This window comes from Takifugu rubripes, chromosome 19, assembly GCF_901000725.2.
Source record: "Takifugu rubripes chromosome 19, fTakRub1.2, whole genome shotgun sequence".
In the NCBI taxonomy this organism is placed as follows: domain Eukaryota; kingdom Metazoa; phylum Chordata; class Actinopteri; order Tetraodontiformes; family Tetraodontidae; genus Takifugu; species Takifugu rubripes.
Genome location: NC_042303.1, coordinates 9,708,016 through 9,733,188, shown reverse-complemented (window position 1 = coordinate 9,733,188; position 25,173 = coordinate 9,708,016). Strand labels below are relative to the sequence as shown.

Below are 25,173 nucleotides of genomic sequence, written 5' to 3'. Positions count from 1 at the left end.
ATTGTTTTATTCTTTTGTTAATGTTTGTGCAAGGTTACAAAAAAAAATCTACAGACTAAACATGATAATATATCCTGCTCCTATCGTACAATGTTATTTGTACAGGCATCCAGTAACAGTATGTACTGTATATACAGCATTCATTCCATTGTAGCTATTACACTTTAGAGATATGCGGATCATCCTTGTTAGCGAGACAACAAACATCAGCAACAGTAAACAAGATTTGTCTAGACACCGACAAGGCCTCGGGGACCATGTGTGATCTATGGAATATCTAAGATTCAATGATTTGGATGTGCTACATCGTTTATCTAGTACAAATTGATGAAAAACATAGAACCTACAAACGCAGCAGTTTCCTGTGGCGTTCGATCCAAGTGCAGTAGTTACGTAACCTGCGGGAGGTTTGAGATCTTTACTGAGGTAACACAGCTAATTATTATTTGTTTCTTTTGATATAGAGATGTTTTTGATTATGATTTTATCCCCGCGTGACCTAAAGAGACGACTATACGGTTCATAATAGTTCTCAGTGGTCTGTTTACATTTATGTTCTTGTGCTAGTCTACAGATTTGACCTTTTTCCTCGTGTCCGAGGCCATCACAAGTACCTCTCCCGTCTCCACGTTGCTTTCTCCTGTGCCTAATCTGATCTGCGGTATTTAACACACGATTCTCGAGCAGCTCGTCATCAGATCCCTTTCTTTGTTCTCCTTTGGTGTCAAAGTCGCGTGCACAATTTCCACACATTAGCCTCTCAACCAGCCCCGATGGGAGCTCTGCGTCGCCACAGTTAGAACACTGCAGATGTTCAGCTGACTCCAGATTAACCAAAGAAGACAAATCGCGTCACCTTTTGACTGGGAGCAGAACTTGCGTTTTGAAGCATGTTAGGACAGAAGCTCATTCCTCTAATACAGTCACAGTGGTTTGTGGTCCACCCTCAAGGCAGCGGCGCCTCTGCTCGCACTTGGAAAGTCGACTGTTTTTAGAATAACAGACAGAGCCAAAACGCCACAATAGCCTTTGAGTATATTTCACTTTTGTAGTGATTCTCTGGAGCAAAAAAAATAAATGGCTAAAATAATAGTGAGGTTCTCCTGAAAGCAGCATCCAGTGGGCAGGGCAGGACATGCAAGTAATTGCAAGTCCACCTCCTGGTACCTCGAGATTTCAGATACATTTTTTCCTCCTGTAACTCCACAAATACGACTTTACTGCGGGACTGCTGGGTGTCACACCTCCCATTTAGAGAATGCATCAATCATTAAATAATCAAAGAGGACCTGTTTTTTTCAGTTGTAAGAGTACCAAGAGCTTTAAAGCTTTAATAGATTACAGACACAGAACCACCAGAGAACATGTAGATAATTAGTGGTCAAATATTATTTCTCAGATATAAACACACATCATTTTTTTTAATCCAATATTGGGTTGTTAATTGCAGAGGTGTGTTACGTTTTGAATCCAGCATTGATAATCAGCAAGATAACATTTGTTAAACCCCCATTTCTGTGTCACACTGGAACAGAGTGCATTCATTTTACCATCACCATACTAGAAACCAGACCCCGACACTAAAGATATGTGGTTTTCTGACGGACGTGGTGATGCTGACGGGAGTTGGGGGGGGGGTGCTACATGTTACCTTGCTTGTCTGAAGAGGAGGAAGATGTGGACGGTGATGGGGAGGGAGGTTTGGGAAAGACCCTGTCGGTAGGCGTGATGCTAGGACTGCCGAGGCCGGAGGAGCTAGAGCTGCTGGAGCGCTGCGGCCCCTGGCCTTGTCCAATCACGGGCGCAGGCCGAACGGGTCTGACAGGAGGGGGCCTGAGAGGCGCATTCGGTCTGCGTGCGGACAGGGCGGGCTTAAAGGTGGTCATGGTCTCGGAGGAGGAGCTGCTGCTGGAACGCCGCTGGGCCGCATCTGGATCTCTAATCAGCATGGTGTGGAGAGGGCTTCCAGTGGGGTCCTGGGTTCCACCAGGGTGCTTGTGGGGCTCCAGCGTGTCCAAAACAACATCGGGGGCATGTTTGGCTACGTTCTGTCGCTCCAACTCACGCAGCTCGTGGAGAGCTGTGTTCATGGTTTTTTCTATGTCCTGATAAACACGGAGGAAGAAGAACTTTTGATAACACAGCCAGGAGGAGAACTTTTCAGAATCCAGGACAAAAAGCAACATAAATATTTTACATTCATCCATTTTGGCACACTGAAAAAGGCTGCATAGTCTGCATCAAAGGTGGAATGAAAGATTTAAGTGTGGGAAAACATAGCTAAGCTAAACTTCAATTTCCTGTGGCCTTGTTCAGCTGCCTGGCCTTGCAAAGTTCTGAGCAGATTTTTTTCTTTTTAAAAGCACTGACTTGAACCTCAACTGTAAATAGTAATATTCCGTCTCTTCACACATAAAGGAAAGAAAATGAAAATGTCACCAGAAAGTGGGATTCATGTATTTTTACATCCTATGTTTTTTGGATCAGCATCAAAAAAAGTCTACACTGCAGCTTCTCTCTCCTCTATCAAAGCTCTATGCAGACGGCATCTCTCACCTCCGCTAGCGCTTCAGCTTCGAAGGCCTTGTGATCCCCTAAACTGGCGTGGCGTGTGGCCACGGGCGAGGAGCGCTGGGCGTGGCTCTCGACGAAGGCCTTCCTCTCCGGGTGGGTGATGCAGCCGGCACTACCAAAAGTCGTGAGGCGCCGCTTCTCTGGGCTGTCAACCGGGCCCCTGCTTACAGATATTTTGTGTGGGCTGCCGGGCCTGGGCAGAACCCTGGGGGGTTGGTCCGCAGCTCGGCTGGGACTGTGACTATCGGTGCTGCTCCTGTGCCGCGGAACTGCAGCTCCATCGGATCGCACCCTCATTCTTCAAAAAAACAAAAGCCAAATTAGTTTTGACAGTTGCTCGGCAGAAATGGCAAAGCTGCATTTTTCTTTAATCACGATAAAACTGATCCAGCAATTAAGAGCCTTTGTTGACAGTCACAGGCTTTTGGCTAATGAATGTGGATGCTTTATGCATCTCCTGTCTCAGGGTTGCAGTCTGGTCAGGTTTAACAAAACCCCACCTTCCCACTGCTGCTCCGTAACGGTGCTCGGGGGTGTGTTCACAAGGAGACGGGTGGTCGTTTCTGGATGTGCCTCGCTCGTCGTGTTGCGCTCCACTGCCTGCATTATTAGGCCTCGGAACACTTTCTGTGAACGCGTCGTCCCTGATAAAAACAGACAGAAAACACTGGTCTCCATCACTAGCCTCTGCACGCACACATACTCTCACATTGAGGGGGTCATTTAGAGCCTCCAATCAATCAAACCATGAGAGGAAACATGAGGAAAACACCCGCACAGGTGCGACGAGAGCAAAGGTGGGGAAGCAAACCTAAAACCTTCTTGTGATGATGCCATAACACTGCACCACTGTGCAATTCAGTGAGTGAGGCTGCTAGTTTCTAGAGTAAATCCTTGCTCCTTTTAAGGAAGTGAAGGATCTGATCCTAATTTATGCTGCAGTGATTCTCAGGCTGAAGCAGAAATCAAAACTGATAAAATGGCTTTAAAAAAAAAATCCTCTTTCCCTCTGTGCTGTATATGCAGATGAGGGTATTTCTCCACCAGTTGGCTCCAAGATGTATTTCAGGTGGCGAGGAAGGGCTCAATAAATGGTGACTCAGATTTGAATAATGGGGTCATTAAGGGGGGCATTTACAGAGGTGGGCTCTGCTGAGTGTCCTGCAGTTAAATAAGTTTTTAAAAAAAGAGGAAAAGTGGGTGTTTTGCTCACACTTATCCTTACAAAGGTCTTATGAGGGCATGTCTTTGAAACATAACCCCCTTTAGAACAGAGATGAGAACAGAAGTATTAAAAAACCCGACTTGCTGGTGCTGACGTTTAAATGAATGCCTACAAATTTGGAAGATGTGAATTTTCGCACTCACATGTCCTGCACAACGATGTACTGATGAGGGATCAGCCCGTCTACAGCGTTGTGTCGCCCCTCCCACCAGTCCTCAGAGGCTCGCAGGTAGAGCAGCAAAGACGCCCCCTTCTTAAAGGAAAGTTCTCGAGGACTTCGGCCCACGTAGTCAAACTTCGCTATGGCCTCGATCTGCTCCAGTTCTGCATCGCAGGAATGAGAGAGAGAATTTTACACTTGCGGCTCCCCCGTGGCCGCGGGCGGCAGCCTGCGCTCGGGGACTCGCCTTCGTCACTGGTGTTGGGTCCGTTGTCAACCTCATCCAGAGCTCCTGGCTCACTGTGGGGGCTTTCACTGAACGGAGGAACGTGGCGTCAGAAGAGACCCGAGGGAAATAATATTACAACGGAATCAAACAGACATTCTTACCAGTACTCCTCCCCACCAGCCATGCACTTTTCATAAACGGGGCCTTCTAACTCGCGCCGAGTGGGAAATATCAACTCGTGGTGGATGATGACCGACTTGATGACCTCGTTAACGTGGGCCTGACAGGACACGGGGTCCTGCTCATCTGGTATGGGCATCAACGTGGGACCAAAGCAAATAGCGAGGTTGTAGGGGTCCATCATGTTCTCGTCGCTGTACTGCGAAAGACTGGAAAGAGGGATTGAACCGTTACCAAGTCACCAGCATCTGATGTTAGATCCAATGCCATGCGGGGACGTACTGATTCAGGAACGCAAACAGGTATCTCATGACGACGATCACGGGCCTCTGAAGGGTCACAATTATCTGGTGGAGCTGATGAGCTCTTTCTACGCCAGAGTCGAGCTCTGAAGAAAAGAAAAACCTAAGAAGACTTCACCACTAAAGATGTTCAGTCGCCTGCGACGTGACTTACTGGTGGTGGATATGAGATCGAGGAAACGTTCTTTGGGGAACAGCGGGTTTTCCAGCCCTCTAAAATACAGCTTCAGCACACCCGCCACAGAGTTGATGTCGTGATCGCTCTCATCATCCACCAGCGGATCCTCCCCTGCGCACACGTTACACGCTCATATTGCTGTTGTCAGGCAGGAGTGAATTTATATCTCTACATTTACACTCAAATGAGCTGATGCGTTTGTGCATTGGCAGCGAACAGCTCGTGCTTCCATTAACACGTGACACGTGCGCTCCCATGTGCCGCGGGACAGGCCGCGTCTCCTGAAGTGGACAAATGCGATTTAAAATCGATCAGAAGGAGAAGGCAAGGCACTAACCTCTTTCAAATGCATTTTTAATATCATTGACTTCGACCTGGGACCCTGGAACCCGAAATATGCCTTGCTGCTGCAGACCTGTGTTCAGAAATAAATAAAAGAAACAACACATTTCAGGTCTTATTTCCTCATAACGTGCTCATGTAGTATATGCGCATTGCACAGAAAAATCAGACAAATAAAACAACATTATTGTGGATACTGGGACTGGATACTAAAGGCTCGCTTGTATAAAAACATGTGCAAACTCAATCTTAAAAAAAAATGCAAGCCGATCTGCTAACGGCAAGAAAAACAACTCGAGCTACAGAAAATGCACACACAAGGAAACCCGGAGGTGTTTGCGGTGGTTGTGATGGCGGACCAGTATAGTATCTTGGAGGGGCAGGTGAAAATCGCTTTACGCACATTAGCTGCTGTCAGTTTTGCTGGGAGGGAACAGGAAGAAGAAGAAGAAATGATCGAGGCGCTTCTCCTAACCAGCCTGTCCATCTTGGAGCTGCGCTCTCAGATCTAGTAAGTGCTGTGATATGTGGAATGGGCCAGTACATCAATGTTCCATCCACACAGGAAGCACCAAACCCGGGTTTTATGCAGTTGCTGGCTTAACCTGAGCAATTTGTACGGTTGGCTGCGTCAGTGCAAATTATTAGGCCAGACACAGCGGCAACCAGCTATTTGGTGCACGTAGCAATGACACGAGCCATATTGGGCACTGCTTGCACCCCACCGGTGCAATGATTCATAACCCCTGATCGAGGACTCTTTTCGTTGTCCTTCCAGCAACTTGGCATCAAGACAGTCTTCCTCTTTTTCTGCATCTCCACCGTTCTTTGTTTTCCCGACGGCACAGATGCCAGATTTCTTTTTGTGATGGTTAGATTTCTCTGCTGGAGATCATCCAGTTGCTCATTTGCTTCCTACAAGCACTCCCAACAACTGGTGGGGAAAGTGCCAGCGCGCACGCTCCTCATTGAAATACTGCTGTTTGCACCTGTAGTCACCTGCAAAGGTGACAATTAGATCACCTGCAAAGCGCATGCAAACTAAGCAAAAACATTTAGAGGTCAAAACAATTAACTCAATAATATGAAGTAATTCTCTCGGAGGTATGATTTTATCTGGTGCGTATATGCGGAGCGGTTATTGGCAGAGCTGCTCGGGGTTGTTTTTAACTTGTGCATTAGCTCTTTCAGCCCCTTTCAATCAGATCATCTGTGTTGGTCTTCCTCTGCATTATCGTAGCAGTCGATAAGCAGCACCGACTCTCATCACTCGTCCCTATCAGCCAATCTGATCTCTTCCTGACCTCCATTATGCTGCTGTCAGCCGTCGTTTCGGCAAAGCATTATGGGTACTGCTTAGTACACTAGATGCTGATGCAGACTCCAGTTGTTGTATTTTGTGTTAGCGGAGCCCCCTAAATCAAAGACCAAACTCAAAACACTGGGAAAATAAAGAGTAAAAAAGGAAATAAATATGTTGCGTACCGTACAGGTTGATGTATCGGACACAGCTCTCAACCACCACTGGTATGGGTTGTCCAGAATCCTGTCAGACGGAGGCAAACCATCAGTGTTGGTGGCAGGAAAGAAGCAGAAATCTACAGCAGCAGTCATGCCAGAAGGGCGTTAGAAGTTTATTAGATTTAAATGGAAACTGTTAATAATTCAGTGGCGTGTTGATGAAACAGGCTACAGAATGTTTGCGTTAGCAATTAGCATCCAATAACAATGGTGTTTGAATGGCAACAGGACAGAAGCGCAGAAACAGTGCAGTGGTCACCACCCTGCATGAAGACAGAGTACCTGGCTCCTGGCACGGACATTCCGTCTTCCCCTGGGCAGAGAGCGGTAAGGCGCAGGCAGAAGAGAGGCGACAACAACCACAACAGGTTAGTGACAGAGACAGACTGTTCAGAGGGAGGAAGTTGAGGAAGCCTGGCCTGCCTGAGGCGGACTGGCGCAAGCATCGGTGTCTTGGTGGGAGGCGGGGCGAAAGGATGAACCACAGTGGATGGCGGCGAGTAAGTACTCTTATGTGCCAATGCTTTCTGAAGGAGCGCTTCAGTTTGAATTTGGGTTTCTTTCTCAAAAACTGTCTTCGACCCTAACCCCTTCTAATTCTTTTTTTAATGGCTGCTGATCCCTCTCTCTGTGTCAGTTGCTGCTGAGGCCCGGCTGGTCCCGGGCCAGCTGACATTAACAAAGCCAAATGAATTCAGTGTCTGGCGGGGGTGCGGAGGTTAGCGACAGTGCAGATATTAAGAAACAAGACTGACTTCTAGAAGCTGTTTGATTGCCTTCTTTTCACCTCGCCCCGTCCTTTTTTCTTTTTTTTTTGGCATTGCAAAACTGTGCCAGGAGCCAGAGGGGGCGTCAGCGTGTGATGGAGCCAACAATTGGGGGCAAAGGCGAGAAATCTGCCAAGGAGTGAGACAGCTGAGCTCGCGGACAGAAACAGAGAGCACAGGCAGGCTCGTACCTGGATGAAGGCCTCCATATTGCCGTTAAACAGCTTACGGTTAAAAACGGAGCGAGGTCTAGACTTCCGCATTCTCTGGGGTTTAGGGGGAAGAGAGGGGGGCCTGGGGAAATGGTCAGGGTTGTATGATTGGTACAGAAGTGGTGAAAATGCTCTTACTAAGATAATTAAAGACACATTGCTATTGAAATTGTGTTGAGTGCCACAAAAACAGCTGGCTGGGTCATCTCCAAAACTTGCTGGCTTGCTTTTTACCCAGCATCTTTAACTGTCACAGTGTCAGACAAAGTGTACATTATCAACTGTAGTATAGGCACAATATTGCTCCTGAAGTAAAGGAATCCACACTCAGAATAGCCAATATTGGCTCAATTTCTTGTAAACAGCAGATATTTGCTATACAGAGATCGACAGAACACTTTTCGAAACTCCTCCTCTGCTTACAAACGGACCCTTCTGCCGCACGTAAAAACAGGAAAACTGTTTAAACTATTCCCACAATGTGATCTCATTCCTGCAGAGTCCAGGAACAGGAAGGATTTCACACCCCATTGCCTACGTTATCCACCCCTGCCACAGGAGGTCTTACCTTGTTGTTCCATATTCAGCCCTCTCCCCTGGAAGGAAAAACAGCCAAGAAAGGAATTAAATCACTATGCGTTCATTTTTACAGCCACCAAAGTTTGCTGCACGGTTGAGTGCCGCCACTATTCAAGGCTGGCAGATGGAGAAAGAAAGGGTGTTGGGAGAAAATGGACATTTATTCAGGCCAGCTCAAAGGAGGGAGCGCTACGGCTGCGTCTGACTCACCGCCAGGCAGCGGTTATTCAGCGGTCGCCCTAGAAACAGGCACAGGCACCCCAGAATGGGGCGAGCCAGAGGACCGACTCTGCAGACGTGTCGGCTGCGGGAGCCGATTTACACTTTCAATTCAATCGATCACGGGTGTGAAATTTGAACTTCACTGGCACAAACGCACACGAGAGCTTTCAAAGCTGTCAAATAAGCCACAACGTGCAGGTTTTTAGCCTGAAATGAAGCCTTTTGAAATCACAATTCCTGACAATTCTGTTCTTCAAACCTCCAAATGTTCAGAATTGATACAGTACCTAGGGAAGTAAACAATCAACACAAAAGCAAAAGCAGCTGCCTGCAAGTTATAGAAATGCAGACGGAGAAATAAACCATATGTACAGGATGTCATAACACTCATGTACTGACCTTCCTTGAGGGGCAACGCGTGTTAAGGTGAGAAGTAAATAACAGGAATGACAATGAACCTGGCGTGCCTCAGATTTCCAAAAACAACAGAGCAGCTGAACATGCACGCCACAGCTCTGACCTGTCTGGTTTGTCTGACCTGTTCACGCAGCAATGCTCGTGTGTCATGAAGGGGAACAACATATTTGTGGAATGCAGAAACAACAAGCCCTACCTTCCCCTAAGGTCTGCTTCAGAAGTTCATGCTTGGCCTCCAGTTTGACAATGAGATTGCTTCCATTCAAGTATTCCTTGTATTTCTGGAGGAACGAGGAGGACCAAACGAGAAAGAAACCTAGCATCAGTTCGAACTGTAGCGTACCCCCGTCTGTGCAGCGTTGTGCGGGGACTCACGGTGAAGTAGAACCCTTCCGTCTCCTGCTGATTGGCTCGTCTCTTACTGATGTTTGCCTTGCTCATGTAGGAGTCGGAGGAGGCCGATTTCACCGACTCGGTGGATTGGCTGTGCTGGAAAGCCTCGGAAACGTCAAAGTCCTCCACGGTGAGCATGTCCTGAAGGGTCTGCATGGTTGCGTCAAGCGTCTTCCTCACCTGACACACACACACACACACTCTCCTTACATCAGGTGAAGGTCATTTTTGCCACATCTCTAAAATAACAGATCCATCTGTGCTAATGAGCCCAGACCATCCTTCCCCTCAGCTTCCTGCTCCAGGGAAACACTGAGAAGAGCGTTTCAGGGCTAGATGGGAGATATCATCTCTCCAGTTTATCCTAGTCTGCCTCCAGGTGTCCTCCTAGCTAGCCAAATGTGAAAAGTCTTCCCGGGGGAAAGGTTCAGCAGCAAATTTGCAAATCCATGCAGGCAAAGGAGGCTTGAGACACACCTCAAATATAAAAAAAAGGGGCCTGTTACAACAGGCCACAAGACCCAGGCCTCTAGTATATGCATGAGGCATGTGAACGTCATAGTTCTATAGCTAGTGTCTTCCAAACACAATCTCTCTTTTTAGTTAACTGTGGCATAAATAAACTTGCTTTGACTGACACATTTGACAACAGAATATTTTGTTTCCTCACAGGAACATAAAAGGTGCAACATAAAAGAGGCGCCGCATTTTATTCACGTGCGCCTGTTTCCATATTTATAGCCGACGGGCTCAAACAAAAACGCACCCGGGTGACATTTGAACAGGTCGCTGTGGGAAAAAGCCGGCACTGATGCCGGGGCGCGCCGCGCCGGTCCCCGGAGCTGGCGGGGGTTGACCTCACAAGTTGGGATCAGAATAAAGATGAATGTGATTTCAGATTGACACGCCTGAAGACAGCTCGCGTTGCACACCCACAGCCATTCAGTAAGGTCGTGGCCTTGTACCGAAAATCTTTACAGCTTGATTCTCTGTTAATCAGCATTAATCCTCAAGGCCGGAGGCTGATGGGACTGGCTCCCCCGTTAAAAAGGCAGCATTTTTTGTGCCATTTTACTTTGTATCCTGAGGAAAACGTGATAGAAATCATGCGGCTGACTGCTTTTTGGTCCAATTCCAAAGTTAAAGTTAGAGGGATGCATTTTTCTTTTTGGGAGACGTATTAAAAGATATATTAGATGATTCATTTCATATCTGTGCAGTTGATGCTAGCTTAGATTGACACAAACACTGGAAAGAGCGAGTGGGTCTCAGTTCAAAGCCAACCTGCTGCACCTCATAAAGGACTACAGCGTTTTAATCTCTGCACATCCTGTTTGTCAACGGTAAAAATGTTGGATTTTTTTTTCTTTAAGATGTAACAGACTCGGCTAAAGTCCAACTGTTTAGCATGAGGTAGTTGACAGCAATAGTCTTGCAGATGCAGCAATTTTAAAATGGTTCTCACTTCTTCGTTTTCAATCTTCAAGGTGGCCAGGCGGGACTGCAGCTGGTGGTAGCGCATCAGCAGCTCTGTCTGGACAGGCTGCTGCGCGCTGAGCTGACACACCTGTGATTAGGAGAGACAAAGAATCTCACCAGAGGGCGTCCAACAAGCAGGAGGGACAACAGGGCGAGCCGCTCGCCGCAAAGTGCACCGAAAAAACCTTGTTTATGGTGACTCACCTCGTCTCCCATGTGTGGCTGATAGTCAAAGCACGCCGGGGGGCAGAAGATCTGATTGTGTGTGTCCATAAACTTGTGCTTGTCCCCGCGGATGTCCATGGCGTCTACTGCTCCCTCCAGCAGGTCCAAACCCTCATGGCGAGAGGTCTCCAGGCTGTACTCTGCAGACAAGTAGGTCCTCAGGGCGCGCGCCAGGCTCGCGTGGTAACCTAAGTCACAGCCCTGAAAGAGAGAAGAAAGCTTTCTCTATTTGATGGCTGCTTTATTGTGACGTTTCTGTCCTTATTTGGATTTCTTCTTTTGTTCCCTTGTACTGTGACTGTTTTACCTGCGTAATTAAAGGAATTATAACCAAGCTGAGCAAAAAAAAAGGCTCCTTTTAAATGCCAGAAATCTACTATCATCGAGGGGTCTTATGAGCAGTACAGCAGCCTGTCACCAGAGGGCGACAGACATGCTCCTTAAAGTTCTTCATATCAATCTGTGGGTTGATACACGTTTTTAAATCCCAAATTCCACCAAGCACATATGAACTCACGTCGATCATGTCTGAAACGTCATGGATGTAGTATTTGGCCACCAGGGCATTGGTCGCAGCCAGGTTTAAAAGATAGTCATTTCGGGCCTTTGTGCACTTGAGCTTGTTCTCATAGTACTTGTTTTGTCTCTAGAGAGGAAGAAAGAGGGAAGACTCATCAGCAGAGGATGCAACGCACATTTCCAACACACCATTTATGTGATATTGGATTTATCACATCATAGAACCTTGAATGTCAAGAATACTTCATTGATGTGGAGATGGACTTTGTGTAGATGTAATAATGTTGCTACAGAGCCTCTGGCCCAAACACACATCAGTGTTTCATGCAGCACCAAGGCCTCTCAGACCAACCTTCTCCTTCAGCTTCTCCATCTTCTTCACAGAGCTCCTTCGCTGCGGACGCTCGTCGTGGCCATACCTCAGCAGAGCAGAGCTGATGTCGTTAGCTTTGCCGATGTGCTTCTCTTCTTGCTTCTCCGCCTCCTTCAACTTGTTCTCAGCACTGAGACTCTCCGTATGGTACATGTGGTACGTCTTCATTACCTGTAACAACGGAGACTTTATATACAACAAGGAACTAAATATAAAAATCAATCAAACATTTGGCAGAGTGGAAAGAATGAAAACACACACGCAGTGCAGAGGAGGGAGAAGTTCATCTGTAATCTAAATTTAGAAATGACAGCTGAGGATCTGTTGTTAGCGTTGAAGCATTTAGCGTGTACCCGAACCAACACCTGTTAAATAGTAATCTGTACATGTAATTCACTCCATTACTGCTTTATATAGCTACACGACCACATCTATCATCAATAAATCCACTTGTTTTTTCTACTATTCATTAAAGCCATTTGAACCGAAGCGTTCACAATGGAAGCCCAGGAGGGGTTGAGGTGGGGCCGTGTGGTGATTAAAAAAGATCCTTGTATTTTACAGACTGCAGCTGCAACCTGAAATCGTCCCTGCAACTAAATATCTCTCGTTTGCTTCGCTCATCCTTGGTTCTGGTTTCCTAGCAACTTTGCTTCAAAGCAACGCGTACAGGGCGGCGGGATCGATCGGTACCGGAGGGAGGTGGTTTCAAAGTGACAGCGGGCAACATTCCTGCTAACGGCTCAATAAGGAACGACTTCATTTCTGCTAAAGCTAAAGCTAGCAGAGAGAGGGCAGACTGACAAAGACAAACCTATATTTGATCTCAAATTTATATATATATTTAATATTGGCAAAGGCTTTTACAAACAATGCTGCATTTCTAATGTAAAGGGAGAGCTGCAGACATGCACTCAATAATGCATGAATTTGAGGGTGGGGGGTGGGGGGTGGGGGTGGGCGATCAATAGCAAACCAGTAAAAGTGCAGCATAATGTTACATGTCAGAGCAATCTCACATGTTCTGTATTGTGAGACGAATTGTGAGTCCCAGGATGTTCAACCACCCTAGATTCACTGAACGAAACCCCATAAAAAGAGAAGCAGGCTTCTAGTACTGTCGTCCCAAAAGTGCTTTGCCTCAAATAACCTGAATCAGATCCATATAATGTTACAGAATCACTTGGATCTGTATCTTTATCTCTGCTGCTCTTCCACCCTGTTATTACCGAGCGCCCGTCATTTACACCCCTGCCAGCTAAGCTCGGGACATGCGGCCATGTTTAGGTTGGTTCCTTTGAAACAGCAACCTTAGGCGTCCTCATCCTATAAGTTCCAGATTCTTTTAATAATGTGTCCGTTATCAGGCCGGGCCTTGGCCCTTTCTCCGCTCGATAAACATTCCTACTCCACTTTTGCTAGTTAAATGCAGAGTAGGAATGGGTATCTTGCTCTACGCTAGTATAAATCTCTTCTTTCACAATATGCCATAGATTTGCTATTGTTTAGAGAAATTTCCAGCTCCTTCAAGGACAAGCTAGCAGTGTGGGATGAGACCAACACGTTGAAGCAATGGATTTGCTTAGCAATCCCATTAGATAACTGGATAAGAGAGATGCCTATGGAGAGAATAAAGAGGCAGGACTCCTCTTCCTCGACGCCAGACCAGCGCTCCAGCCTCATCGTCATCTCTAACCTCCCCCGCCATGTCTGGGAAAGCCACGCCAGCTTCTGTTCCTCATCACCCTGTAGCCCCATTGTTCAGTGGAGGCCAGGTGAAGGGAGGTGAATGGAAGACAGCTTTAAACACTTGAGTACCTGGTTATACCCTTTGGTCTGACTAATGCCCCTGCTCTGTTTCAGGCCGAGGTGAATGCTATTTTAAATGACAATAGGTTCAATAGGTCTGTTTGGGTTTATTTAGATGACATTCTTAATTATTTTAAAGGAGGTGGAAGTGCATATGCAGCATGATGGAATAGTGTTAAAGAGAAAATTAGAAAATAGACCGTATATGACAATGGAAAAATGAGAATTTCATGTGTCCTCGCTACATTTTTTAGGTTTTGTGGAGGAAAGGGGACAGTTGGAAGCGAATCCCACCAAATCCCAAGCCATGGTGGAGTGGCCATTTGCAGCCACCCCAAGATGGGACGCTTTATCCTTAATTACAGCCGAGTTGCTGCCCTGCTAGATCAAAAAAACATCAGCCAAAGGTCTGTTTTGTTTGGTCCAAGATTGCGATACCACGTTCTGGCAATTGAAATTTGTCCCTCAGTTGAAACTTCAGAGGAAACATCCTTCCTACCGGAGCTGCCAAGTGGAATATTGAGAGAGTGGTCCAGGAGGCTCAGCATAACCAGCCGGTGAGAGATGTCCACCGGCACTCGCGCTTGGTCTGGCGTTTTCATCTCTCTGAACCAGGTATCGAGACAATAGACTGAACAGCTTGTTTTTGTCCGGCTGTTAGTTAAATAAACACGTTTGGATTTTGCACCGATCCGTTTATTACTCCACTCCCAGTTAGTTTCTCAGGCGTTTTTGGACACTCATAGCTGGGCAGTAGGAGGCGGGAAGAGGCCCTCTGCCTCTCTCTGCTACAGCAGATGATCGCTGCATCGCCCAGTTTGATGGCTCAAGTGAGGAGACAGCTGCGCTGCGCCCAGTTCTTTTAACATCCTGCACATTTCGCGCATGCACCCCTGCCTCCATGTGGGAAGTCAACATGCAATACAGCATACAACCACAGAAGGAATGACAGTTGCTGTCTGCCCGTCTGAGTAGGTTTAACATTAATAAAGGTGTGTTGGAGCAGCTCAAGCACGAACCACTGAGTGTGCTTAAAAGCAGTCAGGTGCACAAAGTCTCCCCGGCACACTGACGGAGGCGCTCAGAGTGGAAAAAGGGATCCAGAAATTCTCCTTATACAACCTCGGGATACCGCGCTGATAAAGCATCTGCTGTGCGCAGCAGCCAGAGAGCAGCTGCTCGACAGGTTTCAGGTTCAGGTCAGGACTGGTGAGCCGGGGAGCAGATCGGCGCTGAGAGAGGAGCAGACCGACATGCAACTCACTGTGTAAAGCTCGTTGGTGACTTTCACTAACTCCTCATGCATCTGCACTCCGATGTCTTTGCTCTGGAAAAGAGAAGCAAGCAACAATCAGTTAAATGTAAAATAAGGACAAGTATTGCAGTAAAGACACAGCAGATGGTTACGTCTCTCCACAGGGGAGAACTGTGAAGGTCACACGTCAGGTGTGTACCATCAACGAGGACTGCACTATCAGGGAAAATGCTCTCATTAAAACCAGTGACGGGGCGAATAAGCCGAGAGGAGGAACGTCGCACGAGAGGAAGAGCAGACAAATCGGAGCCACGCTCAGTCCAATCACTCCAGATTTTTCTTGCCGCCTCTCGGCAACCAGTTGTCAAAGCAGCAACCTCTGCAGTTTCACACTCGACACGTGTGCAGCACATTCAGTACATTTAAACTTTGGCCCAAGGAACAGCGGATCTGACTCCTTCGTAGCCCCGCATCTGTCATTCATTAGGAGCTGTGGAACAGGATGCCGCAGCAGAGCGGCATTTCTCTCCTGAAGGATGTTGTCACCACTTTGGGCTGATTTCTTTCAGGGGGAGACAAGGGGTTTTTATTTTTTGTGTTTTCTTCTGCAGTGAGTTATTGGTCCTCCTGGTTGTGTTGCCACGAGCGACCCCATTCTAATCCAACCTCTCATCCTGACAGCACAGAGCTGCCTGGAGAGCATAAATCGCCGCAGACTGCCACCGACGTCAAATGATACCGATCTAAAGCCCCCCCAGAGGGGGCTGTTTGTCACAGACCTTGAGACGGGGGCACTCTGCTGCTATCACATGCACCATACATTAAAAATTCATTGCATGAGATACAAGCACACACATCACCTCAGGTTCACACAAACACACCATGCGAAGAAAGAATTTACATTCAGTCTACATGCGCGGCCCGATGATGGTGGAAACGGCACGGGTGAGAATAGAAGTGAGAGGAGCGCATTTCGGGAATGACTTTAAAGTCAACCTGATGTGCAGTTTTCCGGAATCTCAAAGCAAAAGAAAAATGGCTAGTAGCATTTTTCCTAAATACGTAACTGAAACAACCAAACCGTGAAGGCTGTGATTGTCCATTGCAGCGCAGCTCGGCGCTCAGGGAGGGGGGCATTTAAAAGGTTGGTCAGCGTTCACTGCACTTGTGGCCAACGAGATCCACTCCCCAAGCTTTTAGACCCTCTGAAGGGATGCGCCGGAAATGAAGCTCAAACTTCATTTGGTATTTGAGCAGTAGTTAAATGATAACCTGAACAAAGAACATTTGATACACTGATGTCAGGTGCTGAAATGATGTAGATATAAATGCGTTACGCAGCTAAAGCCGCTGATGCGGTCTGTTTACAGAGTGCGGCGGAGCGACTGATGACAAAGTCACACAATGGATGTTAGAGAGGATCCAGTCGGGATCCAATTTCAACCCGCAAAGGTAAGGCAGAGGACATTTAGCCATGCGGAGGGCTGTCACCTGTGCTGCACACACACGCCCCGGCTTTGTTCAGTGTTGTGATGCAAAAATCTCTGGTTTTGTTCGAATTCCATGTTGTTTTTTTGGAGGATCTCTGGTATTAAAACTGTTTTCATACATGCAGTGGTGGCCAAAATAATGAGCACCTAACAAATGTGACAATAGAAACCTTTTTGGGGGCATTAAAGGATTTCATGTCACAATATTGCTGATCAACCTTTAATATTCGGTTCGTCAGTAGTTACAGCGGATCCCCCCCCCCCCCCCCCCGCCATGGTGGCAGTATATTTCCTGATCTTCTGGCCACTCCAGACAAACGCTTTGATTTGAATCTTCTACAGATGTGTCCATTTGACTTTTAAAATCGCTCTAAACTTGCAGGACGGGGTTGAGGTCTGGACTGTGACGGGAGGCCGTCCATCATTTTCAGCGTTCAACCAAATTCCTTCGCTCACAGACGGCTCCAAACAAATGATTGATTTATCGGCCAATCCAACCAAAACCTACAGAAAGTCCTAAAAATGTCCAGTGTCCTTATAACCGTGGCAACGGCAGCACGTATACACATTACATTGTGCTAATAAAAGTATAAAACATTTTCATTTACGCTACGTTAACTTTTAGTGTCCCAATCTGCCTGAACATCTGCTTGGACTGAGCAACATTTATGGCGTGAGCGTCTGACATTCTTTAGTTGACAGGAACAGAACTAGTGAGGACTCAACGCCGCTATGCAGAGAGCACATCGTCATATACGTAAACATGTTTTTGCATACGTTGGTTGGCTTGTCGTCAGTCGCAGTTAGAGCAGAATAGTGGCGTGACCTCGTGCGTTGGAAAAGGTCAACGGGCCGCGCGACCTCGTCTGCTCAGGGCAGATTCTGACCTTTTTGAAAAGTCTGATGACATCCTCGCCCACGTGCGCCAGCCGGACAATGACGTTGTTGTTGTAGATGTCGCTGAGAGTGGCGTGGTCTCTGCTCTCCCGCCTGGTCTGCTCCAGGACCAAATACCAGCAGTTCACGGTGGACATCAGATTCTGGTCCTTTCTGAAAGGCAGGGAAAAGACGAGCCTTAGGGCGGAAAGCAGAGGAAGAAGAAGCACCTTTAACGTGGAGGAGCCTAAAAGACCTGAAGGTCCTAAAGGTCGCGTGGCGGCTTCACCTCATCAGACCTTGGAATGAATCATGTCCGTGTTCTCCCATCTCTGATCCGCTGGAATCTTTGACATGGAGAGGTCAAAGACACATGCGGTACAGCAGGCAATAAAGGAAGCAGATGTGCACGCACGCACGCGCTGCACGCTGAGTGCACTTGCCTACTTGCTTGAAGGAGCATGTGAGCTCAATTATCCACCGACCAAAGACAGCGTTTAACTCTTTTTCTGACCTTCAATAACCATTATTTATACATACATAATATCTCCACTTGAAGCCAGGGGTACAAACACCTTTTGATTGACCTTTTGAAACTGTTCAATGTTTTTTTTTTTTTTTTTAATTTCATTTAAAGAACAAACAAAAACGCTGTCAGATCATGATGTGGTCTGGGCTCTGGACCGTTCCCTCCCTTCACATACAGGGATCCATCTTAGCCCTTTACCCTTCTTTCTCGAGCAGTTTTAAACGGACAGGCTGCACGACGCCGCCGACGGCCGCCCTTACAATGATGCTGGTTGCGGAAACAACGAGGTGAATGTGTGTTTAATATGCGATTCATTCCAAATGAACTCTTCCGGGCTGCAAATCACTGGCTGGGCTACCGTCTGGTGGAAAAGGGAGCTGCGGTATTACACTGCAGCTCGAGCTGGAGATACTGCGGCTATTTTTGTTGCTGTAGAACAAGAAAAAGCGCCGACTTATTTCCTGTCAATGTCTTCAGAACTTGAATCATTTTTCTCCAGAGTTTTTTTTAATTTTGTCACTAATCAACTTGACACAATTTATCCTCAACACCAATACGGACAATTTCTTAACATTCATGTTGCTCCATAGTCTTTGTGTCCTCGCATCTCATCACTCGTGTTCATTAGTGCAAGACTGAAAGAAGTTTGCAAACTTGCACAGTTACAGTGTAGAAGTCGAGCTGCCAGCGAGATAAAAGAGTTGAACTTGAGACGCCAAAGCTAAATCAGGGCCTTGGAGCAGCAGCGTGTTCTTTCCGCTCTTTCTTTTATCTTCTCACCCTCTGATACAATAACGTGAGCATCTATAAGCCTCGCTTACAAGCAGAGCTGCGGTTTGATCCCGAGCCTGGGAAAGTGACTGCGAGTCTGTCCTGGAATTAAGATAACACTAGTTTACAAGGACACAAAAGAAGAGACGGGAAAACGTCCTGGCAAGAGGTGGTTTTCACACCACATTCAGTCCATGACCTGTTTTCAGCATTGGGTTCTCATTTCCACGCTCCAGCCGGCCGCGGAAGATTAAGACGGCCACGCAAACGTCACATCTATAATTCAGAGCAACGTTCACTAATAATCATATTATTGCATCAGAAGCTCAAAATAAAAAATTCAGCTGGTGGTGGACTGCATCACTTGAAATATGGATGTTTCTGTGGCTCCCGTCTTTGCTTCTTTCAGGACCACAGCAGTTCATTGATGGACATTTCTTAATGTTAAAACATTACTGCATTTTTTATTTTTAAGGCAAAATGTCCTTAACTTGCCCATCAGGTCAAAGTGAATCATGTTGACTGTTAATGTTCTGCTGCTCTGTCAGTCCTGGACACTCAGGACTCTGGTTGAGCCCTGGACAATTAATGAGGGTGAGACACAGAGACAGTATGACGAGCATTTGATGTGACTGGGGGGGAATCTGGGGCAGTGGGATGGAGATGGAAGTCATGCAATGACAGTCCTTGGCAGGGGTCTCCCTTTGTCAGCGTCCCCGTGACGGGGGCGCGCTTTGCATCCATAAAGAGGGGAGATGGAAAAAAGTGTTCACACATGACTGGTGGAGCCGGATCACATGGATATGAGCACAGATGCCTGTGAAACAATTTCACCATCTGAATTAGGTTTGATTTCCTGAGCTGTGGGTAAAAAAAGGGAAAAGCGGCATATGAGCCAGCAGAGTGATCCCGTCTGGGTATTGTTTCTTTCCTCAGCCCTAAATCTTTGTTTAGGTAACGTCTGCGATGTTGCTTGAGAATAAAAATGAAATTAAAACCACAACGGAAGCCAGCACAGTGGTTGTTGGGGAGTCGGGGGGGGGAGTCTGACCTAGTTGGGGAGAAACACAGCAGCCTGAGGCCACAAGCTTTCTTGGCCCCGGCTTCATTTCAGGTCATTTCTTCTGCCTTTATCCCTCGTCTCAGCTGGGTCGGACCACTCTCTCCTTTTCCGTTTTTGCCATTTGTCTGGCCGGTGATCAAATTCAAAACTCAGATCAAATTTGGAAAGCAGTCACTGAGCAGACAGATGTGAAATTCCAGCGGGGAGACTCACTTTAAGTGTTGGTGCTCCCTGGAGGTGCGGATCTTTGCAGAGTAGCGCTCGGCCAGTTTGTCCAGGCCTCTGGAGTACTCCAGCTGGAGCTCGGCTTTGCGGCGGAAGAACTCCTGCAGGTCCTGCAGCAGCTGCAGCCGTGACTCCGACTGCTGCTCCAGACATCGGAACTGCTCCACCAGCTGGTTACGGATCTCTGGAAAAACAACAGAAAATATGTGCGAGAGGCCTTCAGAACAGACAGTGACTCTCCGGAGGAGGGGGCGGCCTCGCTTCTGCCCTCTAACCACCGCTGGAGGTCAGAGTCAATCCCAGAAACGTCCAGCGGCGCTGACAGGACACGACGCAGCGAAGGGAACAAATAAGAAAATAAATCTGTGAGAACACCATCGAGCACAATAAAACAACAAAGTCATCATAAGTGGATGAAAGCGGACATCGCTGTTCGTTTGTCTGATGTGTGGACGTGGGCTGGAGGCGGCGCGGGGGTGTCTAAACGCTGGAGTGGCACATGTGGGTTCTAGCTGCATGTCTGTTGACTGAGGCAGACAGCACGGAAAAACACAAAATAGGTCAGCTTCCCAAATGTTTGGAGGGAGAACCGGAGACGATTGTCTTAAACTCACAAACTGTCGGCGTCTTTTTAACATACCGGCTATTCTTTATGACACTATATTCAATTTACTGAGCGTCAATTACTGATTACCTTCAGTTTATTATGAATCTTTCAATGCTGTAGATGTTCGAGCCTTAAAAAAAAAAAAAAAAAGGCCAAAAATAAACAGCTTCAACTTTTGTCAACTTTTTGGGGGCCTCTAAAATTAGCCTCCCTTCAAAAGAAGACAAAAACAAAAGTGGAGATGTGAGGTGATGAAAACAAGCACTGCAGTAAGCATCTCCGTGCAGACTTACGTGACCACATTAAATGGATTTACTGCAGCGCTGCCAACGAGTGGCTCCGGGGCCACTCCTGATGGCGCTGCTGCCACATATCATAAATCACATCCCAGCCGAGAGTGGCGAGTGACACCGCTATCACCACGCGTATCAGATATAAATGTGCATTAAATCCAGTAGTTCTTTCCCTATTTTCTCTCAACAATGAAAATCCCCCCCATAAAAAGGAATAAATAAAACATGCGTCTTCAGCTGCCGTCAAGCCTAATTAAACAACAAATGAGAGTATTCGGTGCTGGGAGCGTGCACATCTGTGTAATTCTCACACATGAGAGCAGCGTCGTGGCTCAAATTCCATGATAACAGACTTAAACACGCCTGGCGAGTACAGGAGGGACTGTAGCAACAATCACACAAACGTGGTGTTTCTATCAAGAAAAAGGCTTTTAGTGACTCCTCCCACACGAGTGAAAATCTGAATGAAAAACCAAGAGTGAGGAAAAAGTAAATATGTAGTCCCTTGTCGTTTGAAAATACACCCCCCATAATCCCCAGAGCTGCCCGGTTGCCTGGTTACGCGTCTGTGGAGGCACCGCCGCGGGAGCAGGCCACTTCCCTGTGCCGACACTTTCTCCCCTGAGATATCTCCAATAAACGCCGCTCGAGCTGTAATCAAGTCTAATTCAGTAATGGGGCGCATTTGAGAACTTAAAAAAAGTGGGGGGTGTCGACCGGTGCAAAGCTGCCGATTAGGCCTCCGAGCCTGAGAGGAAACTGCGTAGTCTTTTCTTTATCAAACAGGCTCATGATATTTGCATTGGCTCTCCCATGGCGGCGCTATTTTTAGAGCTTAAATTGTTACCAAGGAGTGTGCAGTACAGCGCTACTGTCAATGAATGATTCAAGGCTTCGCAGAGGAGCACATGATTATGGGGAAGCTGGCAAAGAGTTTGAGTGAATAAGACACAGAGAGCCTAAAAAGCTTAAAGAGGCCATTCGTCATGGCTGATGGCAGAGTCAGGTCTCACAGCCACAGTCAACTGTTTCACCAGCTTCTCTGCGTGGGATCAGCATGTAGCCGACATGAGTAAAAGTTTTCCCAGCCGAAGGCGTGTGTAATTTTCGCTAATGGGTCTTATTCATTTACGATATTTATTCCCGCCACCCCTGAACTCATATGGTTTCCATCCTCGTGTGTCCTGGAGAATCAAACGAGCATTCTGAGCATGAATTAATTGCTTCCAGGCACGTTAAGGCACGGGTGTCGAAAATTCCAGTCCTTCAGAGCCACGATCCCAACAGGGTTTCTGTCCTCCCGGGCGGAAACAGAAACCTACAACCTGGTGGGTCAGAAAACCTGGTTGGATTGTGGCCCTGGAGGCCCAAGTTTCGACTTCGCTTTAAAGGAACGCCAACACTGAAAGTCGACCATTTGCTCCCGAGACAGAACAGATAACATTTTTAAACACATCTAACCGAGACACGAGCAACCAAAACGTTTGCCACACTGAGCCTCATTCACGTCACGCGTGCTGTAATTAGCAACTAAATCTTTAAATGTTCGGAACGTTCCAGATTGATACTGTGGGTTTTCCAGTTAGGTACCCAATTGTGGAGACATAGTCACCACAGCAGCCTCTTCAAATGGGCCCATTACAGCGACCGACATGTCCGGTAGCGGCCTCTCGGGCTGTGTCTGCAGTTAGCCATGCGTGGCTAGTCACATGTCGGCCAAACCCAGGCTGACACGCTGACATAATTTGGGATGAATCAAGGCTGTGTTCGGCCTTCAGAACGTACGAACATGCTATGCCTTCGCTCTAATTCACAAGACTTCGTCGCCTCACAAAGAACATGTCCAACAAGAGTAGTGGGGGCAACTCCTCTAACCAATGGAAAAGGGAAATCCAGGATGTAGCCAGTTGAAACAGTCGAAAACTCAGTCGAAACACAACCCTGACATGTCGAGATGGTACATGCCCGAGCATAACCCATGCCCCCACCCACAGGGGTTTGTCCCAGCATGACGGCAGTCAAGGAACATACAGAAATAAACCAATTAAAATCTTACTGAACATATTTCAAACACCAAACTATGTATATATGCCGTATTTGGTTTATTGCCAATAAAAACAAACCAACAAACAAAACAAAAACATGATGGAAAAGAACACTACGGTGTTTGATTGCATTATTTTGGGTAGAGCTGATCAAAACACGGAATCCTGCAAACATTCGTGATTACTCAAAGTCAGGTGATGAAGGGCGTCATGAGAATTTGACCATTTGGGCTGACGAATGGGTGACTAATATGGAGCAACCCCGAGTGATTCAGGTGGAAATAAATTCAGGTAGCTATGACCATAATTTTTTTTAAAAACAAAAAAACATACAGCTGAAATGAGGCAAAGACTAGCACAGCGACCAGCCCAGATCAAACTGTTTGCTGAAAGTGTGAAATGTTTTTTTTTTTTTTTTAAAAGAAAAAGCAGCTAAGTGCATAGTTTTTACAGTGCAGTCAGCAACTCAGCATTATTGGAGGTCGGTGTCAGTGTCAGTGTGAAGCCTCCACAACTGTGAACCGATCTAAGCCCGGTGTGCAAATGAGCTTAAGATGTCAGCTTAAAAGCTTTTTTTTTTTTTTGAAAGTGAGACGAGAAACGGCCGCGATGCTTCTCTGGCTTCCACAAAGCTGCTGTGGATACTGCAGAGAGCGCTGGAGAGGAGGAGGAAGTTAAGAACACCACTGCTGCTAAATGCTAATCATGCTCATCATTCCAGACACATGCCGTCAGGCTTTTACCAGCGATCCAATACAGTAGGAACTGAAGGTCCATCACAACAATCTCCACATTTGTTCATACAGCGGAGGGTCAGGATCATAGTGAACCGGTTAGCCTAGCTAGTTTGTCACTAAATTCCAAATAATACTGACTCTCTAGAATACAGTCAGTTTACTAAATATCAATGGCTCTCTGAGACTAAAGTAATCATTTTCTGAACACTATATGGAGCTTCATATGAAGCACTTTAGGCAGATGATATTCCGATTAGTAACAATGAATAATTGTCCTTATGAGAGGCAAAAAGTAGCTGCTTTTCCACAACCGTTCTGTGCATATTGGAAGAGACAAAATAAAGAAGAGAGCGAAACTACGAGAAGGTTAGAGACAGATTCAGAGTTGACATTGCCCAGTTTTGTGTGTCAATGTTTAAAGGACAACCTGCAGGCTCTACGCTACATCCTACATGTGTGTAGAAAGAGAGAGAGAATGCCTCTCTCATCCTCCCCTTTCTCTCTTTTTTCCCTCACATCCTTAGTTACAGACAGTAAAATCCTTTCATGCTTTATAATTCATACAGACGGCATACATTATTTATAGACTTCTGAACTGTTTGCTGCGTGATCTTCTCAAGAAATCCTCTTTCCCTCCCGTTTGTGCCTGGAATGTCACGGAAACGGCCACCTCGACCCTGAAATCCAGCCTATGTTTAAAATAGCAGAATTGCACCAAGATGAAGAGGATTATAGACTTGTCCAACTGGATGCGGTGCATTCTCAGACTGCATCTTCAGCATTAAAAAACAAACAAACAAACAAAGCAGCTTCAGTTGGACACAAACCATGACGCCTCCGTGATCACACGTGTAGAGCTGTGAATGATGGAGGAGCAAACTCACCATCAACCCTCACTGTTGTTCCTTGAAGAGTTTTTTTTTGTTTTTTTTTTTAAAATCTAATTATGAGACATGCTGAAAATATTCTGTCATAAAAATCTGTCCCGCCCCGTGGCGCACAGGGAGCCATAAAACCCTTTGTGGGCAAGTTACGCAATAGTGTGTCCTCACAAGCAGAACAACAATGGGAGCAGGCCTGCACTCACCCACCTTTCACTTGGGTCTCATATTCAGCAATAATCTCTTTGTCCTTCTTGACTTTCGCCTGAGATGACATGTTGGGGGGGAGGTAGATCGAGCTCCTGCAATCCTCAGCCAGGAGTCACAGTCGCCGCAACGCCGCTGCCGCCCCCCTTTCTATGCAGTCCTCCAGCGGGTAGTTGAGCAGCGATCAGATGCGTATCATTGACACAACTTGGAAGAGGGGGGGGGGCGGAGATTAACAGCACTTGGAACTCTTGAGAGGTGGGTGCGCAGCGGTGGAAGCGACGTCGGCCTGAAAAAGGCGTATGAGCCGCGTCCCCGACCACTCCTCTGGGCTCCCAGCGCGCCTCCGCGAATCGAAAAACAACTCACGTTTTGATGGACATTTCTGAGGCTCAAACAGCTACGGCGGCTTCTGAGACAGCAGCTCTTTCTGCACAACAACGTCCAGTCTGCATCTCTCTCCCTTCTCTCTCTCTCTGTGTGTGTCT

General features: G+C 46.9%; 1 protein-coding gene across 2 annotated transcripts; it reads right to left on the bottom strand.

The window, feature by feature from the left end:
• Nucleotides 1-597: 597 nt before the first annotated feature.
• LOC101069459 (SLIT-ROBO Rho GTPase-activating protein 3-like) lies at nt 598-25,025 on the bottom strand. 2 transcript variants are annotated; one of them, XM_003973361.3, is made up of 22 exons: nt 24,689-25,025; nt 19,904-20,099; nt 17,339-17,501; nt 14,971-15,033; nt 11,877-12,068; nt 11,523-11,651; nt 10,985-11,206; nt 10,767-10,868; nt 9,284-9,481; nt 9,105-9,189; nt 8,259-8,286; nt 7,670-7,772; nt 6,676-6,736; nt 5,186-5,263; nt 4,825-4,959; nt 4,651-4,756; nt 4,350-4,577; nt 4,207-4,274; nt 3,943-4,123; nt 3,075-3,218; nt 2,557-2,872; nt 598-2,105 (listed from the first exon to the last, which is right to left on the bottom strand). In XM_003973361.3, the coding sequence occupies exons 1-22, from the start codon at nt 24,753-24,755 to the stop codon at nt 1,641-1,643; spliced, it is 3,330 nt and encodes a 1,109-aa protein (XP_003973410.2). In that variant the 5' UTR covers nt 24,756-25,025; the 3' UTR covers nt 598-1,640. The 2 variants fall into 2 exon arrangements, with proteins under 2 accessions (XP_003973410.2, XP_011612232.2); XM_011613930.2 differs by lacking the exon at nt 7,670-7,772 and adding an exon at nt 6,994-7,024.
• Nucleotides 25,026-25,173: the final 148 nt, after the last annotated feature.

Coding starts and splice junctions, on each gene's coding strand:
- LOC101069459 (XM_003973361.3), bottom strand. CDS start 24,755: ATGTCATCTCAGGCGAAAGTCAAGAAGGACAAAGAGATTATTGCTGAA. Junction 4,578..4,650: donor CTGTTTGCGTTCCTGAATCA/GTACGTCCCCGC, acceptor CCCTCTTTCCAG/TCTTTCGCAGTACAGCGACG. Junction 4,275..4,349: donor GCTGGTGGGGAGGAGTACTG/GTAAGAATGTCT, acceptor TCCTCCGTTCAG/TGAAAGCCCCCACAGTGAGC.